We start from the raw sequence: 19,637 nt of genomic DNA, 5'->3' as shown, positions 1-19,637 counted from the left end.
ACAAACTGGATAGGTTCATCCTGTTAGTGGATGAGCTACTGCTGGTAAAACAATGTGAATGCACATTGCTTTGCTGGATCTAGTCAAATTCTATGTACTTCACTGATCTGAGGTTTTTTTACACTCACACTGTGTATAAAATTTATGAGGGGGAAAAATAACATTGTATTTTCAAATGTGGCCTTCTAGATGGCTTCGAGATGTTCCAAAACATAGTATGATAGCTATTCCTAAGTCAATCTGAGTTATCTTTTTACAAAGTGTCCTGCAGTTTTCATAATTTTACCTGCCTCTGCTTTGGTTTAACAATGGAGCTTGTGTAGAAACCTCCCCACCTTTTCCCGTTAAGTTGTGCCCTGTGGTAATTTACTACAGCGTGGTGTAGCGGTTAAGAGCGGTAGACTCGTAATCTGGTGAACCGGGTTCGTGTCTCCGCTCCTCCACATGTAGCTGCTGGGTGACCTTGGGCTAGTCACACTTCTTTGAAGTCTCTCAGCCCCACTCACCTCACAAAGTGTTTGTTGTGGGGGAAGAAGGGAAAGGAAAATGTTAGCCACTTTGAGACTCCTTCGGGTAGTGAAAAGCGGGATATCAAATCCAAACTCTTCTTCTTCTTCTTCTACACTGACATTAAGCTTTTAATTATTAAACAAAAATGGTAATCAAATAAAGGATGATGAAGGATCTGAGTCAGCATGAGTAAATGTATAACATTAGCAGATTTGGAAGCTAATGCATTAGTGAGATATCAAATGGAGAGGGAGACATAAGGTGATATCCAATTAAGTGATGCCTAGAAGAGTGATTGTTGGCATCCATCTGTCTTGAGAGACAATGGAAGAGTGCGTCTTCAGGGGTAAAGTGAAACTGTTGGAGAGTTACAGCAACTGCTGTGGCTCTTGAGACCAAAATGGGAGAGACATGTTTTGTTGTAGCTGGGCAGATCTTCAGTCGAGCTGAAGGCATATGAGAGCACCAGGGAGAAGTATATGCCAAAGAGAGTTGGGGCAAGAACACAGCCCTGTTTTACACTGCTCTTTATAGGGAAGGCGTTCGAGGATGAACCATCATACTGAACAGTGCCATGCATGTTCTTGTGGAAGGCTACAACATCTTGTGGAGCTTAGGTGGGCATCCTATCTTGTTGAGCAGTGTGAAGAGTCCTTTTTAACTGACCAAGGTCAAAGGTTTTTGTCAGGTCTATGAAGGAGATGTGCAAGGAGGATTCCTGCTCTTGGCATTTCTCCTGTAGCTGGTGCAATGAGAAAATCATGTCGACAGTTGACCTCTGAGCTCTAAAGCAACATTGTGACTCTGGATAGATCCTGTCAGTGAATGACTGTAATCTGTTGAGAACAACAGAGGCAAAGATGGTCTCTACAGTATTCAGCAGGGAGATTCCATGATAGTTGTTACAATCACGGCAGTCACCTTTGTTCTTATAGAGGGTCACAATCCCGGGGTCATGAGAGGTGCATTATGAGGGAGGAATTGAGGCTAGCTTTCAGCATTTCTGTTGAAATTCTGTCCTGTCCTGGGGCTTAACCTTATGCCTGAGAGTTGATGGCATTCTTCAGCTCATCAAGGAAGGGGGAGGGACACACATCCAACTCTCCAAGACAAGCAGAGTCTAAATGCTGTCAATTGCTGTGTCAGAGACCATGTTTTCCTGTGAATAGTGTTCTTGATAGTGCTCTGGCCATCACTTCATCTGTTTGCTGCAGTCTGTGATGATCTCTCCAGACAAGGTTTTTAGGAATGCAGTTTTCCCGACAGAAGGGTTGTCTGCATGCCTCAAGTAGACTCACTGAAATCAATGGTCTTAATTTAGCCATGAGTAACTTAAGTCCATTTATTTCAAGGCGGCTGTTCTAAGTACAACTTGGATGCTACCTATACTGTACATATTTAAGTCATTTAGAGCACAAAGGCAAATTCTATGATAATCAATTTGATACAGCATTTTCATATATTTATTGTGCAGGCCTATACATGCCTTCTCACAAGTACTGTATGTCCTTCTAAATGAGGAATCCCATGGAAGCTTTCAATAAATCTACCATACTTCTCTGATATGGTAAATGGAGGTAAAATAATTAAAAAGAGAAATAACTAATTTTAAAAGGATATTATTTAAAGAAAAGAAAACCCAACAGATGCAACTGTGCAATGTGTGTGTGTGTGTAATGGATGGATCAAGTTGCACTTTAAAATAAAAATCAACAGAGTTGCTATTGACTTCAGTGATCATAGCACCTACACACAGGGCGCGTATTTGGTGAATCGGGTCCAGCCATGTATTATGTACCTGGTGGCTGCATTGTTACATGGTGGCAGAATTCTGACCACCTGTTTGAGAGGCATAATCTATCTTATTTTTCTTCTGTTCTTAACAGGTAATTGGCACTGTCAGAGCTGACAGTTACTAACGGTTTGGTAGGTTCATATTAAAGTTATTTGCACCCAGTCCACTATTGCACAGAAAGATCAGTGCACTGGAACCCAAGACATAAAATCTTGAATTTAGAAGAAGGCAACTTTTTCTTATTTTCCTATCTTACTATATTTATCTCTGTTCATCTAATTTGCTTGTATGATTTAATTCCCTTAATCTAAATATGTGGTGCTCTTAATAAGCTGTAATACTTACTTATTAATAAGAGTAAAAGGCATTTTAGAATTCATTAAGCATCACTATTTAGATTTCCCTATATGTAAAAAACCTTGCAGTATTTAAAAATCAACACAAAAAAACCCACAATTTAAGTCATACTGTAATTTTGAGAAATTTCAAAATCTCTAGGCCAACAACATTGTAGCTTCTGTAATCTTTGCAATTCAAAAATAATTCTTTAAATAATTCTCCTGAACAATTATTGGAAAGCAGGGCTTTTAATTTTGGTGCCCAATTCAAGCTGATCCCTGCCAAAGTGAGCTACACAAGCCAAGCTGCAAAGCAAGAAAGGAAAGAATTGGGAGTGCAATTGGAGCTGCTCTTGATTCCTTTCTTTGAGGATGGGTCCCCTGACGCCACAGGGACACCATACAAATAGGTGGGGGGCTTCACCCACATCTTCATAGTGCCTTTCAGGGAGTAGGGAAGCTCAGGATTAAGCCCACACCTGCATTAAGTCAAAACCCCTAATTAGCAGAACTCTGAAATCAACTGTGAGAAGGTTTCTGAGGGTAACACTTATGAGCCTCGTTATTCAATTCCTATTGAATAAACTATTTGTCTAGGAGGAGCCTGGCTCTCACTCCCCCCATTTATTAGGTGCAGGAAGCATCAATGGGAGGAGTGAGAGCCAGGCTCCTCCTGGCCTGACTACAGTTGTACTTTGGTTCTCAAATGGAATCCGTTCCGGAAATTCGTTCCGACTTCCAAAAATGTTTGAAAACCAAGGCGCGGCTTCCAATTGGCTGCAGGAGCTTCTTGCACTCAATTGGAAGCTGCGGTAGCCCTGCCAGACATTTGGGTTCCAAAGAATGTTCGCAAACCGGAACACTCACTTCCGGGTTTGCGGCGTTCGGGAGCCAAAACACCTGAGTCGCAAGGCATTCGACAACTAAGGTACGACTGTATAATAAACACACTGCTTTCAGTGTAGTTTGCAACAACAAATTTTGTTCTTTTTAGCCCTACAATTGAATTAAAAGTGCAGGGTGAATGCTGTCGCTTCAGTTTTTTCATACAAACTTATTTCAGTTGCCTGGAGCTGCAAAATAAAAAATTTTAACCAACCGAGCAGCTATAAAGGCAGTATTTAGAATTTGTACATATATGTAAAAGCTTTACAGCCATAGCCTTTGAGCTTCCCAGTCAGCAAAGTAATTAGAAAAGGTGCCAGCAACATCACAATTTGGGGTGACACTGCACTGGTGTCAGCAGCCAACCTCAGGCTGTCATACAGGAGTGGCTGTGTGGGCCAGCAGTGCAGTGCAAAGCTGCTAAAGCAGAGTGGTTGTGAAAGAAATGAACAGCGGGCATGCAAAACTAGGGATAATAAACCTACATTGTATTATAAAAGCATGCTGTCTATTGTGGAACACACTGGCAAAGACCTAGATGCCTCAAATTCGAAAAACAGGACTGAAACTAAACAAGCAGCTCAAATGGAATAGAATGCTGTTTAGTGTAAGTGTAGCTGAAACATTAGGCTGCAGCTCCTCATTTACATTGTTGATTGAACCTACTAGTTGTGTGCAACAGACACTGAAGGAGACCTACTAGCTCAGAAAATTGCTTGCTTTGCTATGGATCCAGAATTAGTTAAAACCTATTTCCCCAAGTACCGTGGCTGGCTGATGGAATGAAATGCCAAAACCTACACTTAAAAGTGTGCCAACAACACTGATTCCAAAATGAAAAGGAAGGCAGCGATATTTTAGATCAGAAAAATAAGAATTCACACAAGAGCCATTTGGATAAACTTCTCAGGAGTAATTTAAAAAAACCAAGATAAAAGTGAGATCTTTAAAAATATATATAAAAACATAAAAGTCTTGGTCTTCTATAAAATGTGTTTAAATTTTTGCAGAGTTCATCATATTGCTTAGAAATAAACAATTTCTCTATAAAATAAGATGTGTTGCATGTCATCGTATTCAAATTTGCAGAAAAAGATTCCACAGGATCATAAATATATTTACTGCTGAATATGAATATATATCATGACAAATGTTTGTTTCTACCATTCTAATTTTGCTAAGCTAAACCAGAAAAGTATACCTTTGTATCATGACGTATTGTTGAGACTGGAGTGACTTCTTCTGATTTCTTCTTTTTATTCTGGTCCTCATCCTTCTCCTCTTCCGCCTTTTTCTCTGGAGTCACAGTGGTTATCAAGTTCATTTGAGAGATGCCCTTTGTCGTGGCATACTGGCCAGTACCAACCTCTGCAGCAGACATAGAATCCTTCATGTACATTTCATGGTTTTCATTGACTGATGCTAAAAGCAAATATAATTTGAAGAGGTAAAGTCTAACATAAATTGCGCTGCAAAGCCAAATAAAAGTAAATGTGGATTAAAGCAACTTGCCAAGGAGCTAAAAATGTCATGTTTCAGAAACATGCAGAAACATGTATAATTACTAAGTAAATTTGCAAAGGGATTAAATATGCAAGTGTGCATATGCATACACACATATTAAGGCTTTATATGTATTCATACACATGCAGATGCTCCGTAACACATATTCAGAATACATTTATAATATTAGTTGCTAGAATGCTAAGCATTAAAAAACTAACATGATTTGAGCATGTTGCAGCGTTCCTCGCTTAAGAGAACGGTGTAAATAATAATCAATATGCAATGTGCACAGCAGGAAAGGATTCTGTTTACTATTTTCATTATAATGTAACCAGATGCAATGCAAACAAAATGGAGCCAAAAAGGAGGACAGTATAAACCTAAAAAAAAACAACACTATACATCCAAAGAAGATTCCATAATTTTTGGAAAAGAAAAAGATTTTTTTAGAAAGCTGAGTATGTAAAAAACAATTTATAGGACTGATATGATTGAAACATTATGATCAAAAAACGCCTCTAATGGTCCAAAATTTGTATGTTATGTTATTATGAATCAGAATTATACTTCTGTGTATATTACAGACCTTTTCCTCTATACATATCAAGTGTCACCACTCTATGGCAAATCAATCTATCTAGCTGTTTCAGAATTGCACTGTAAATCATAACTGTAGAAACCTTTTCCTAGAGTAAAATTCTGGCGGTGAGAAGCTATAATAATTTCCATTCAATTTTTGTAGACTTAAATGATACCATGGTACTCGGCAAGACTGCCAATGGGGGGGGGGGGACAAACTAGATGTGTGATGTTACTCAAGTTGTTAGCCCTTGCATGGTTGTTGTTGTTGTTGTTGCTGTTTTGAAAACCAATAAACAGCTTTATAGGAGGCAAGTAAGTCAGATCAGAATCATGACATAAGGCTTTATCACATTCCCTCTGCTACAGTCCTGATCAGAACTGGGCACCAATGGCAGTTTTCACTCCACTGCAAGTAGCAGGCGTAGTTCCACTGACACCAATCAGAGAAACATCTGTCAAAGCATTAACTCACCTCCTCCTTCCTATTCTAAGCCCCAAAACTGGTTTGACCTCCACATTCACATAACTTGCTATTAAAGAAAAAACAAACAAACTGCAAGCACTAACAACATTACAGTCTCATTTGGCCCTCCATGGTGAGTCTGGGGGGATGGGACAGACTTACAATAACTGATTCTGTAAGCTTTCCCCCCATTTCCCCCCTTATATATTAAACTTTCAAAATGTATAATTTTTCTTTCATGTAAATCAGTTAGCCTCCTTTGGATCTGTACCAGAAGCAATGCTTTATGTTTATTTTATTGTGATTTTATTTTGGTGTTTTTAAATTTTTAGATTCCTTACACAGTGCCCTGATGGCTGGCCTAAAAATCTTTTAAATTAATAAAATTATTTTATTTTATTTTAAATAAAATTATTGTCTCTGGCTGTACTGTGCTAAAGACTTCCATTTAATTTCAGTGATGCACATGGATGCCAACTGAAAGCTGAGGAACAACTTTGAAAGGAACAATAGTAACAATTATATGTGTAACTTTTCTAAGACGTATCTGGCCTGAATAGAATGTAAAAATTGGAAGACTAGAGGTTACATTAAGTATAGGCTTGAATCCAGAAAACCCAGGATCAAATCTCCTCTGTACTATGAATTTCACTGGGCTTTCTTGAGCTAGTCACTATTTCTCAGCTGAACTACCTCACAAGATTGTTGAGCTCTTTGGAGGATGAGCAAGATACAAATGAAATAACCAAATAACCAGGTGTATACTTATCCCCTTGAATTCATTGGTAACTTTACACAAGTATGTAGTTCCTCAAATTAGTAACCAGTGCAAGGTAAACCTACTACATGGTTAATATCTAATTACCAATTTTTAAAAATGCCATGTTCCACCTTTTTATATGCTTCACTCAGAGTGATTTTTCAAATTAATGTAGTCATAATTCTGTTCTTCCTCAACAAACTCTTTGGAAAAAACCTAATCTAAGCTTTCAGAATTTGTGTATATTATCTGTGATTTAGATATGTGTACGTTCAATTTGTATGCACATAAAAAAATTTGGGAGCACCTTTCCCTCTATCAGTAAACTCAAATCATATTTTACACCCCCTATTTTTTTAAAGTGGCTCATGTTCTGCCCAGAAAAAAACACTGTCCAATTAACCATGATGTAACCTATGCATGCATGCAAGACAATGATTAGGGTTATTCTGATCTGATTTTTGCTAAAGAGGTATTTACTTAATAAAAACTAAGCGAAAGAAAAATAACACTGAGAACAATTTGTACTCAGAGATGCATGCCTAGCAGCAAGGTCGTGAGTTGCTTGGTAACCAGCAGGAAGCATATTAGTACTCAAAAGGATCAAAATTAATGAGTGATAAGCACTCATGTTATCAGTTTCAGCCGGGAACACCAGGGCATAGCTGTCAACCTTTCCCATTTTGGGTGGGAAATTCCCTTATTATAGCATTGGGAAAGAGCAGGGAGGGTTGACAGCTGTGTATATAGCAGTGGAGAACAGCAGGGAGGGTTGACAGCTATGCACCAGGGATTATCACTAATTTATATGGATCACAATTTTTCCCATTGACCCCAGCAGTTTCTTGGTATCTGCTTTATATTCTTCTTTTTAATGTATAGACATTTGAATAGCAGCTTCGTAGAAGACAGTTACATGCCAATTTTCCATCTGCAAATAAATAGTATTAAACTGAAAACTGGTTAGGTGAGTTCACATTTTGAGCATCATGTTTTGTTAGTTTTAAAGGGTTGCAAATTGTTGATAAGCATGAGCAACAAAAGTAGCAGGAAAGAGGCAGGAAAGAGCTAGCTCAGGAGCCTTGATTTGTCTTTCACAACATATATTAATTTATTTACACTGTATGCATGCAGGCGAGGCTGGAATCTAGGCAACACCTGAAAATTAGAATGCTGCTTACCTGGGACCCCACGGAAGTAGGATTTCTGGCCTGGCCTGGCAGAAGCCTGGATCCGAGGCCTTCTTAGGCTACAGGTAGCCATTGAGGGATGCCAGCGCCTCCCTCTGCAGCCATGCGGCATGCCTGGAGGCCTTGTTCAAGTGACCCAGTCAGGAACAAACTGAGGGGTAGGGCTGCGGACCTGACAACCGTCGTTCCCAGTCAAATCCATCTAATATTAATAAATACTGGCTGCACGCAGCCACCTCATCTCTGATCCTCGCTGGACTTCCAACCCACCTGCCCTGTTTATGGGTCTTGCCCATAGGTGTGCAGGCAGATAAGCTATATGGAAATTATTTAAATTCCATGGTGGCAGGCAGACAACTGGAGTGACACCAGTCTGAAACCTAAAAACAAGAGTTCTGGTGGCAATTGTTTTATGTATTTATTCTAGTCTCTTTGGGATCTAGGCCAACTATCAAGTATATATAGGCCAACTATCGAGTATATATTTGCTTGGAACACCCTGAGCGAAACAGAAAGCATTTCGGTAACTAAAGAAAGACTGTTGGTTGAAGGAATAGGTGGGCCAAGGTTGAAGTTTCATTGTTCTTCTTTCCACAGCTTTTGTGTACTGCTATATGAATAAGCCCAGGAAAAGCAGAAGGCTAATATTTATTTAATGGGCATTTTATAATGAATGAAGTATCATGCATATACTTACAAGCATCATCCGACAGAAGCTCAAGGGACATGAGATTATAAGAAGCTTAAATCTGTTCTCTAACGATATAAAAAAAATTAAGATAAAACTCCAAATAAAGACCATGAAGAGCATCTTACCCCCATCTAAGCTGCGAGACATAGTATAACGTTTGCTTGATGAACGCTCAAAGTAAGGTGCTGGGCGGTCTATCAGTGCACTTGCTCTCCTTGTCTGGGCTTGTGTCCTTCCACTGTAGCGAAACTTGGAACCCAGTGTAAGAAATTTTTTGGGAGGAGCCTCTGGGAGCAAGAGCCTAGAACATATCACAAACAATGCTTGTGATGAATTGCAGGTTTTAAATGGGAAAAATGAAGTGAAAAATAAATTCTGGGCATCCACGTCTCTATTCCATAATCCTTTATTTGAATAGATACGCTGCTCCTATGCATGCCTCCTCATATGTAAATCCTGTTATATCCACTGGTACTAACACCCAGGCTAGGTGGACATAGATCTACAGCCTTAGTTTTATGCTAGAATTAAATATTGTAGAACCTTCCCGTCCCTCCCCTTCTGTCCCCTTCTGTCCCCTGCAACACACCAGACACCCTCAAAATCTACTCCAGAGAGTTCCGCACATGCAGTGTTGGATACAACCCATAAATTATAGTTAGAAACAGCTGACTATTTTGAAGTCTTTGTCAAATAATAATAACAATGTCTGTTATTCTTTTCAAAAACATGTATCAACAACTGCTTCTTCACAAATATACATATCTATAAAAACACACACATCACATACCCCAGTCATTTTGTGTGGCACTGACACCGTTTGATTATGTATTGGCTGTTATATATAAGATATTATATCTAGGTGAATCAGCATACAGGTAGACCCACCACTATGGTAGTATTAAAACTTTCCACATGAAGTTTGCCCCAGAATTCACTCTTCATTCTAGAGTTGTTATCCCTAATCTGACCCCACCCCAAAAAAGAATCCCTAGACAATATCAGCTCATTATATAGTAATTATCTTCATAGATGTAGTCCTGCCCAAACATGACTCTGGGCGTGGGGCTCATCCAAGGAAGAGGAGTGGGCCTCTTGCAGAGGCCTCAATTACCCCCAGGGACGATGAAGTGGTCTTATAGTCAAGCATATATTTCGAATGTTTCTCTACACCAATGATCAAGAAGAATGCTACATTTTAATGGGTTGTATCCAATGCTAGCCCTACTCAAAGGAGACCCATTTGATGTAAATGGACATTATGTTTCTACTTGCCCAATAGAACAACCTCCCGTCTCCTCTGCTGTTCTGGGGTTTCTAGGGCGGGGGGGGGGAGAGTTGAGAATACCCTGCTGCACTAATAGAAGCCGTTATGCGGGCTCCTGCTAGCAGAACTATTTAGTTGTATCCTTCTTAAATACACTTTAGTTTTTATTCTTTATTTCTATGTGTCATGTTTTAAAATATAAAAGAGATTGTATACCTGAAAAATGTATGATGTTCAACACATACTTTCCATAAACGCTTCGCAGCACGATGATTTGGTAATTTAAACCCAATTGTGCTTTCAAATTGCTCAAACTAGTAGAGAAAAGAACATTTAATTTTGAGTTAAGATGTAACGAACATACAATGAAGCAGATTACTAACAAGAAATTTGTATACATCTGCATATATTACATACAGGCAGATATATTACATACAGGCAGACTGGGTCAACACTGTTAGGGTTGCCAATGTAAGCAAATAATACGCAGTGTATTCTAGATTTATGGCTGCTCATGAAACCTTAATTTGGTCCCTTGCAGCCTGAGTTGACTATATAGACATTCCCAGGGGAATATATAGTGTAAGTAAATATAATGGCATAAAAACATAATAAACACAGTGTCAGAGTTCTTCTACACATTTCAGATGTTGCTGGACTACTAGTGCCCAGGCTGATGGGAGCTGAAGTCCAACAATACCTGGGGAGCTAAAGGTTGACCACCGCGGACTTAAAAGAACTAGCATATAAAATCCACAACTATTTAAGAAAGGGATATTTGATTAATGTCTGTCAAAATATATGAAAGTGTACATTAACTGCTATTAATAGGTTTTACTGAACTCGTGGACCAACCATGAGTTACGTCAAGTGCTGTAGAGAAGAAACTTAACACATCAAGACACCATTATTGCTACATTAATCAACTGTGACATAAGATTCTCATCTTGCTGCCACACAGAAATCAGCTGTTATTTCTGACAATGTGGTGCTCTGGGGTTTAAAAGTCAGAGAACAAAGTAACTTCCTACTCAGATATGAAGTTTAATAACAGCTTCAACAACTCAATATCCCCAATACTAACCCAACCTAAGAAATGTTCTGATTAATAAATTATACAAGAATTAAAACATTGGGAGGAGTATAAAATAATGTGAAAATTATGATCTTGGTAAGTAAACATTTGCTTAGTACAAAGAGGATGAGGGAGAATGAAACAGAGTGCATACGTAAGAAAGGACAAAAGTGTATGCTACAATTCCTGATTGTGTGAATGCTGTCATATGTAGTTTGGCCCTCAGAAAGGCACCGGGGGGTGGTGGTTCTGGCAACAGGGGAAATACAGCATAATGCCATGACTGCCATGGGCTTGGTTACATACACTTGCATGAACTCAGTTAATGATTATATGAAATTGGACAACTAGAGCAGTCCAGTTTGCAAAAGGAACACTGAAATACATTCGGTTTGCTGAAGTCCACTTACTTCCCCTGGTCGGATTTTTATATAGAAGTTATTCCTCTTGTATGAAATTTTGAGAACCTTAGGCCAAGCAAATCTGTTTATTCTGAGTCTGTCCCGATATATCAAGAGACCACTTGCGCAAACCCCTAACATGATTTCAACTCCTTCAGAATCCTAAAAAAAAGATATTTCAAAACATGTTATTTTTTAATCTTTAGAGCATCAATGGTTCATTTCCATTTTCACAATCACAAGCTTTTTGAACATCAGATGGGGGCAGGGGCAGGGACAGCATTCCTTTGTGGGGAATGCCGTCCACTGAACCACAGAGTTATCCCATTTCTGGCAAAAACAGTTAATGTAATTAACAGAACACAAAATAAAAGATTCACTTTCACTCAAATATCTATGCAGATATCCTTCTGAAATGCCATACAGTCCTTTCAAAACCTGTGCATGTATTATATACATTTATCTAAGCTTTTGAAAAGATTTTATGCAGAATACATTCAGAATAACATGCACTTCATAATTTTCTTCTGGTCAGCAACATTTTGCCAAAAACATGATCCATTTAATTTATAATGATGCATATGTGTGATCTTGAATTGAGGAAGACTGAAGCCACATGTCAAGCCAAACAACTTTTTGCAGACACTGTTTTGCCATATATAAGTACATTTTGGTTTGGTTAACTCTATTCCATGGCACCAATTACAGAACTTTCCACAGGTACGTAACACAAAGGGCCGATTCACACACAATGGTAAGCCAAATCATGGTCTGGAAAGAATGAGCAAGCTCAAAGAGAAAATCATGACTGCTCTAGCGCTCCCAGAGTCATCCTGCTGCCCTGATACCTGGAGCTAAGCCATAGTTTGGCTTAGCCTTTCATGCAAACTCAGTCTCAAGGTTTGTCTCACTCCCCAAAAGCCATGAGCTGCAACCAACGGTTTACCATTATTTTCTTACTGATTACCCACCTGCTTGCTTGTCACAAAGCCATGGTTTAGCTTAGCATTACATGCAGAAGAGGCCAGAGCCTCTTCAATGGCTCTGTGGATGCTGCATAATGTACCACTGAAACTAAATGCCAGGTGAAGGATAGGACACTCTGTAACATAGATCTGACTGAATTTCCATTTCACTTAAAAGTGCTTTAGCATTCTTTTTATTTTATAAGCATCAGTTCATCAAAATATATTAAATAAACCAGACAATAAAAATCAACAGAACAGCTTATTTGCAGATGTATTGCACATCCTACTTAATGCATGAATGGCAACATTTCTAAGCTCCTAATCTGAACCATCCTGCTACTTATCGACTGTACCTTGGCATGGTGCAGATCTACTCCGTACATGGACAATTTTTTTGCATTCTCCAAAAAATGCATCTCAGCTTCTGCAGGTGTCATTCCCCTAAAGATAATCAACATGAGTAGAAATAAACACACTTAAAAATGAACTCATTTCCCAGAAAATAAATCTGTCCTTTATGATGATTTAAACGATTTCATGCAATTGTCTGTTTTACGTTATTATTCACTGCATCCAATCATTTTCCCCTCAATGTAATGCTTTGAAATTCAATACATTTTTCTTGAAGGAGGACAGAATTCCAAAGGACTATATTGTACACATTTCCCCCCTACTTATATTACCTGTGGCTTTTATGAAGCTCTATTACTTTGTCTTCCAGTTCTTTAGTATGGTTTGGTGCAAAGCGAAATTCACTGACGTAATCACTTCCATATTCATCAGGATCATAATCTCCAAGCTCTGACTGAACTGTATAGGAGCCCAATAGTGCAAGTGTAACAAAAGAACATGGCAGTCGTCCAGAAACTATGTCATCTCTCAGCTGTAAACAGAGGTAGTACCTGCAACATTTTTTTGGGGGGGGGTAAAAAACACCTCATTAACACTGCCATACCCTTCCAAGTTCTAGCAATTCACAAGCAGTTTATAGGTTTCATTAAGCCTAGACAAGTGCAGAATCTCTACTTTAACCAAAGTGGTAGCAAGCAGAAGAAAGGACAAACAGGAATGTGAAAGAAATCTCTTCTTCCCATCGCAGGGCAGTTAGGGGATGGCCAGTTAGGTTATACATAATGGAGCACTTGAAAACACAATCCCAAGAAGTGGTGTACATATATGAAGAAACAGTAGATGTAGTCAGAACTCCAGTTTTTATTTTAGGCACAACAGAGTTCTCCCTCCCCACACACTATATATTAATTAGAAGAATTTATACATTGAGCAGAAGTACCAAGGCTGTTTACAAACAAACAAAACAGCAAAATACCACACCAGAACCAGCTCAATAAAACAAAGTTTAAATTTCAAGTCACAATAAAACATTAACATATCAGTCATAACAATCAGGAATGGTGGGAATTGGTTCTTCTCAGTAAGTCACTACTGTATTATTTTATTTGCAATCCATGTTTCCTCTTCTGCTTACTTTTCAGTTAATGCTAACTATAAGCAGCAGTTTCAGAAATATGTCTTTCACCTGCTAATGGTAGCAAATAAAAATTCCCTCCGTTTACTGGGTGTTTTAAATACCTGGTAATATCTTCGGAAAGCTGGGCAGGATCAGGAGGATAGAATTTCACATTAAAAGAGAAATGCCAAGCACCACCTATAAGAAAACAAAACTGAATTAAGATTCTCTGCATACCATGTCCAATAATGGTTATCTAGTTGTCTGAACCATTTCCTTTGCTTTCATAATTGAAGATTACTTAACAAAATATAATCAAAAGAATTGTCCCTCAGCAAACAGCAACTTATCTGAAGTGTCTGTAAAAACTTGTAGACCCAGGACAATTGTCTTGGCTAAGATACGGTTTACACAATCAAATACAAAGATAAGAACAATGCCACCTAAACATTTAGCAAGGCTGTGCTCACAACTGAGTGAAGCATATAGTTATTTCTATAAACACATTCATCAGCACCTTGGGAAGATCTATCTCAGCAGAATTTCTTTGTCCTTTACCATGTACAAAATTGTAAAGATAAAACACAGAGGTCATTACTGGGAATGAGCCCTGAAAGCCTCAAGATGAGGCAATAATATCACTACAGTCAACTAGCCAGCTTAGTTCCCCTGCTCCGACAAATTACAGTGCTTATTAGTCTTAAACTGGTTCGGTCTTGTTACAAGAAGACTCTGACAAAAGCAAAGAGGTATAAACATTTGCATTTTACAGCCTGATCTTGTATATCAGAAAATAAAATAGAATGAGAGGTTGTTTTGGTTTGTTACTATGGTATGCATTTTTGTGTTTTTATATTGTAAACCACCCTGTGTTCTTTGGATGAAGGGATGTACACTATAGAAATTTAATAAATATGATAAATATCACCAGTGCCCTTTCTTGGGCCTGGCCTCAGTCATTCAAGTTCTAATGACGATCTGGTTACCATAATGCACTCTTATGTGGGATACTGCCTTGAATGCAGCCTGGAAACTTCCAACAGGTTCATAATGCAAAGCTGCCAGAGTGAATGCTGATGGGGTTGTAGTCCAAGCCATCTGGACAGCACCAGGTTGGTGAAGGCTGCAATGTACTGTGTACCATTATTATTTTTCTCGATTCAAAATTGCTTTTGACCTTTACAGCTCTCAGTAGCCTGTAACTGGAGTATCTCAAGATTAATCTTTCCCCCCATGAGTCTAACCCTGAGGCTTTTCTCCAGATCACCCCACTATCTGATACCTGGTGAGAAGGGAAAAGTGCTTTTTTGGTTGTGATGCAACTAAACTTCTGTAATTTTCTTTGGAAAGGTACACACAATTTTTAAAAACACGATGCTGCTTTAAATAAGGATTAGACCGCTGCTGCTTTTAAACTTGTCTTGTAAGTCTGTTTTTAAAACATGTACTGTAATCGTTATGTTCCTGCTTGCTTGCAGTTTTTATTATTTATAAGATGCCTTGAATGTTTTAACAGAAAGACAGGGTAGAAATGTTTAGAAATAAAACATATAATAAATACAGGTAAGTAAATAAGTTTTATTGTACTAGCCAAAGGCCATGACTAAACCATACAAACACTATGTGGAAAAGAAATATCTGTATGTCTATAAAACTATATAAAAAACAGAGTCACTGCCTGAACCATCAAAATCATAAAATGCAGATGCACATGTAGACTGGGGATTCCACACAGCATACAATATTTTCCTATTTAGACCTCTGAATATCCCTTACAGTTTACTGAAATTCTGCCCAAGTTCTTCTTCTACTAAGGTGCCATATATCTTAACAGCAGAAGCTGTGTAAGTATATCTTTTAATTTTAGTTTGCAACATCCTATTTTAACTATTTAAACTGAGCACATCATGATGAATATGCATGTTGAAGGTGTGTCAAGTTTCATTACTGAAGCCTTGGTGTGCTTGATAGTAGAGGGGTCATGTTAATCTTGACAGTACAATATTAAATTGTGTGCAAATTCCTACAGGTTTTGTCCTTTAGGGTCTGGAATGTTATCTACATGACTGAACCTCTGCCCCTTACAAAATACAAAGATCGCTTTCTTTCTTGGTCCTTCCTTACATATATTTCTGCTTGAACAAGTCCTTCGCTTGAACAAAGCTCTTGGTTTATTCAGTAAAAACAGACTTCTAAATGGCAGTTAAGCAGAGATCTTAACAATCCTGGTGTACAAATCCCTGAGCTACTCTGGAAAATGTTTGGATTCCATTCATTTGTTTGGGAAAAGCAAAAAAGACTTAAAGTAAGCATGCTGTGCTGTACTGAGAAAAACTGTATATATACTTTTAGCCAAATTTTCTTAGGTGCCATTGTACATTATTACTTTTAACTGCAATGATGATGATGATGATGATGATGATAATAATAATAACAACAACAACAACAACAACAACAACAACAACAACTGGGCTCCTTTCAGGGTAGAGGAGCCAAAGGAGATCCCATGTGCTAATGAATTTTTGTGTATGATTTGCATTATTAAATTATCAGTCAATAATATTTTATGTCTGGTAATACTGGGTTACTAAAGTAATTCTCTGAAACAGCAAGTTTTGCATTTTTATATGCTACAACTGCATCTCTTCCCACTGTCAAGAGCAGGACTAGACTTTTCTGTTCTGGATAATCTCCTGCAGTTACCATTGTTCACATTTGGCTAAGAAGTCTACATCAGATGTATTAACAGTACAGTATCTACCATAACAAACACTGCACATTTTCTTGACTACATCAATACTGATTTTTAAAAATGGCAAATAGCTGAAACCATTGCTGTCACATATAAACCTAGTTCAACTGAAATCCATGTGCTTAGGCTTTCAAAACAGGTTTACATAATTTGGCTATTCAAAGCAGACATTTCTTTACAGAAATTTTGGTGTTTTAAAGCATTTACAACATTTTATTAAATATTTCTCATTACCACTTCGCTCATACTATAAATTAACATTTGTAAACCAGAAACCATGTTTTAATTCCAGATGGAGAACGCTTCCTACCAAATGTAATTGCTTGCATATACTTGGCCATTGGAAAGATTTTATTTGTGAAGTGTGATTGAGAATGAACACTGACATCTGTTTGCTACAGCAAATTCCATGTGTATGCGTTACATCAAGTTTGTAGAAAGGACCTTAAATATTCGACTTGGTTGCCTTGATGCTTAATTTATTCTGGGTACTTTTAGGTTTCTAAAGCAGTTCACAAGTACATTTTCATGTCAAGCACTGGTAACAGGAGAAAGGAAGTATAAAATCATTTACTTTCTAGTAAGACTGACTTGCGTAACAATGTGGAAAAACAATTTTTAAAATACAAGGTAGAATCACAGATATATAGACCTCTTCTACAGGTATAAAGCCCCTTCCGCCCTAGAAAGGGGGGGGGGGTTGCAGGCATCACGAGCCCTTCACGTGCACAGGGGATGGTTTCATCCCCTGACTCCATTGGCTGAGCCCTGGGTGTGGTGCCTGGCTGGCTGACCAACCGGTGCGGCCGACAGGCGTGGCTGGTTGCATTTAAACCAGCACGCGGCCAGGGCTCAGCCTCTTCTTCCTGCTCCCAGCTGACATGTTTTCCCCGCCCACCCTCCCTTGAGGCAGGGTTTCTTCCTGACCTTGCTATGTACCACGGTTGGTCGCTGTTGAGGGGCCTGGTAGGAATTTTCCCACTTAGCAAATTGGCTTTGGCCTGGTGGTTTTCGCCTACCTCGTAGCAATTCATCACAACTTTGCTCTTGGCGGTTAGGCATTGGATTATCTCGGAAAGGCTGAAGGTGGGGAGGGAGGTTGGGCCATCACCTCCCCCAAATGCTGAAGGGTACTTCGTTAAATGAGTCCGGGGGGCGTGTCCCTGTCCAAAGCCATGGTAGGTGAGGGCCAAAGGCACGCCCCATATCGGTGACCACAGGGTGAGTCCCTAGCTGATGTGCAGCAGCAGGGCTCTCCCATAGGTGGTTAACCCTTCCCAGACTGCCAGCATGACGTACTGGAGTCGGATATAGTCGGTTAGTTCCAATGCCTAAGCCAATACCGCTCAACATCCGTAACAAATAAAGTTGTGGCCATTTCATGCCCATTAACCTTACTTGATGAGTCCTGTGTCTTTATTTCACCACGGGAGGGGTCGGGATATTGACATGCAATCATATATTTTAGGCAACACTCCTAATGTTACTTACCTGGGAGGAATCCCTATTAAAAACATATAGTTAATGTCTTTAAAATGATTTAGCACAACTTACTTCGGATCTGCTTTTTTATTTCCTTGGCTGGGTCCAACCAATTCTGAAAATAAGTATTTAAAATATTTGAATGTACAAACATGTTTTTTAAAATTATCAAGAAGAACAGCAACAATAATTTGTTTATACCCCGTCCATCTGACTGGGTTGCCCCAACCACTCTGGGTGGCTTCCAAAGTATAAAAACACAACTGTGCATCAAATATTAAAAACTTTGCAATACAGGGATGCCTTCAGGTGTCTTCAAAAGATTGTGTAATTGTTTATCTCTCTGACATCTGATGGGAGGGCGTTTCACAGGGCGGGAGCCACTACTGAGAAGGCCCTCTGCAACCTCACTTTTCACAATGAGGGAACCACCAGAAGGCCCTGGGAGCTGGATCTCAGTGTCCAGGACTAACAGTGACCCCACTCCATTATGAAAAGTGCAACACTGCTGCTGTCAGGAGGATGCTACTGCCTCCACCGCCACCACTCTGACCAGTTTTGAAGGCTGATGATTCTGACAACACAATCTCAGTATCATTAATAAGACTGAAATGCTTGGATCTGATATATTCTCCCCATTTTATCCTTTCTTTATGAATTTCCTAAATTGTTGTCTAATTTTACCTTTTGGCTTTCCATATCTTTGTATGTTAACCCGAAGTAATCTTTTTCCAGCAGGTTCAGATGTTCACATACTTTGTCAAACAGCACCTGGCCTTTTGAACGTTTCTACAGAGAAAGTACAGGAAATAAAATTTTTGAGTATCAAAACACACGAACCATTAAAAAAAAATCAAGACAGCTTAAAAGAATCAAGTGAACATTCATTTAATTTCATGCTGAAGGTTTGATATTAACTGGCTCATAATATGAATTTTCCACGCCTGAAATACTTTCTTCTATTGCAAGGTATGTCGCCTTACCATTAAATTATTACTTTTATTGCAGTTAAAACATAATGGGAAGGATCCATCCCACGCAGCTCACAAAATTCAGTTCACAAAACATAGCTTTCCTGGCCCCTTCTCCACACTGAACCTGTCCCAAAAGCCAGAATAGCACAGGGTGGGACATGGGAGACTGCAGCAGGAAGGAGAAATTAGCAGAATTATTTTTTGGGGGGAGGTTATCCCAAATGCACCTTTCGATCCAAGCCTGTTCTCTTCAATATTATTTGCAACAGGCCCAATGGTAGGGACCATTTCCAGCACATATGCAGAAGTTGAAAGCATTAATGTCTTATTGGCTCTCAATGGAACTGTCCTAATTTCTGAAATTAACTTGGACTTTTTGTAAAACTGAATATAACTTACCTAAAATTAGAATGTCATGGTCCCAGGGCTAGGAACATCAAGTATGCCTAAAGGGCAGGATATGCATCATGCAAATGAAATTTTTATAACAGTGAAAGCATAGGGGTTGGGGAAAACCAAAGCTGAGTGTT

General features: G+C 38.9%; 1 protein-coding gene across 20 annotated transcripts in view; it reads right to left on the bottom strand.

Moving 5' to 3' along the window:
• Positions 1-19,637, bottom strand: part of EPB41L3 (erythrocyte membrane protein band 4.1 like 3) — a 123,202-nt gene that overhangs the window by 21,389 nt on the left and 82,176 nt on the right. For 18 of the 20 annotated variants that reach the window (XM_033154952.1, XM_033154943.1, XM_033154948.1 and 15 more), the window contains exons 4-12: positions 18,818-18,922; positions 18,206-18,248; positions 14,022-14,097; positions 13,115-13,333; positions 12,785-12,872; positions 11,473-11,625; positions 10,204-10,301; positions 8,846-9,021; positions 4,730-4,950 (exon numbers count right to left, since the gene is read on the bottom strand). In XM_033154952.1, the coding sequence (XP_033010843.1) occupies positions 4,730-4,950; positions 8,846-9,021; positions 10,204-10,301; positions 11,473-11,625; positions 12,785-12,872; positions 13,115-13,333; positions 14,022-14,097; positions 18,206-18,248; positions 18,818-18,922 (1,179 nt within the window). The remainder of the gene's footprint in view (positions 1-4,729; positions 4,951-8,845; positions 9,022-10,203; positions 10,302-11,472; positions 11,626-12,784; positions 12,873-13,114; positions 13,334-14,021; positions 14,098-18,205; positions 18,249-18,817; positions 18,923-19,637) is intronic. The other 2 variants (XM_033154946.1, XM_033154949.1) reach the window with 1 other exon arrangement.

This window comes from Lacerta agilis, chromosome 7 (assembly GCF_009819535.1).
Source record: "Lacerta agilis isolate rLacAgi1 chromosome 7, rLacAgi1.pri, whole genome shotgun sequence".
In the NCBI taxonomy this organism is placed as follows: domain Eukaryota; kingdom Metazoa; phylum Chordata; class Lepidosauria; order Squamata; family Lacertidae; genus Lacerta; species Lacerta agilis.
Note: the sequence above shows the minus strand (reverse complement) of the source record. Positions and strands in the feature narration are given on the sequence as shown.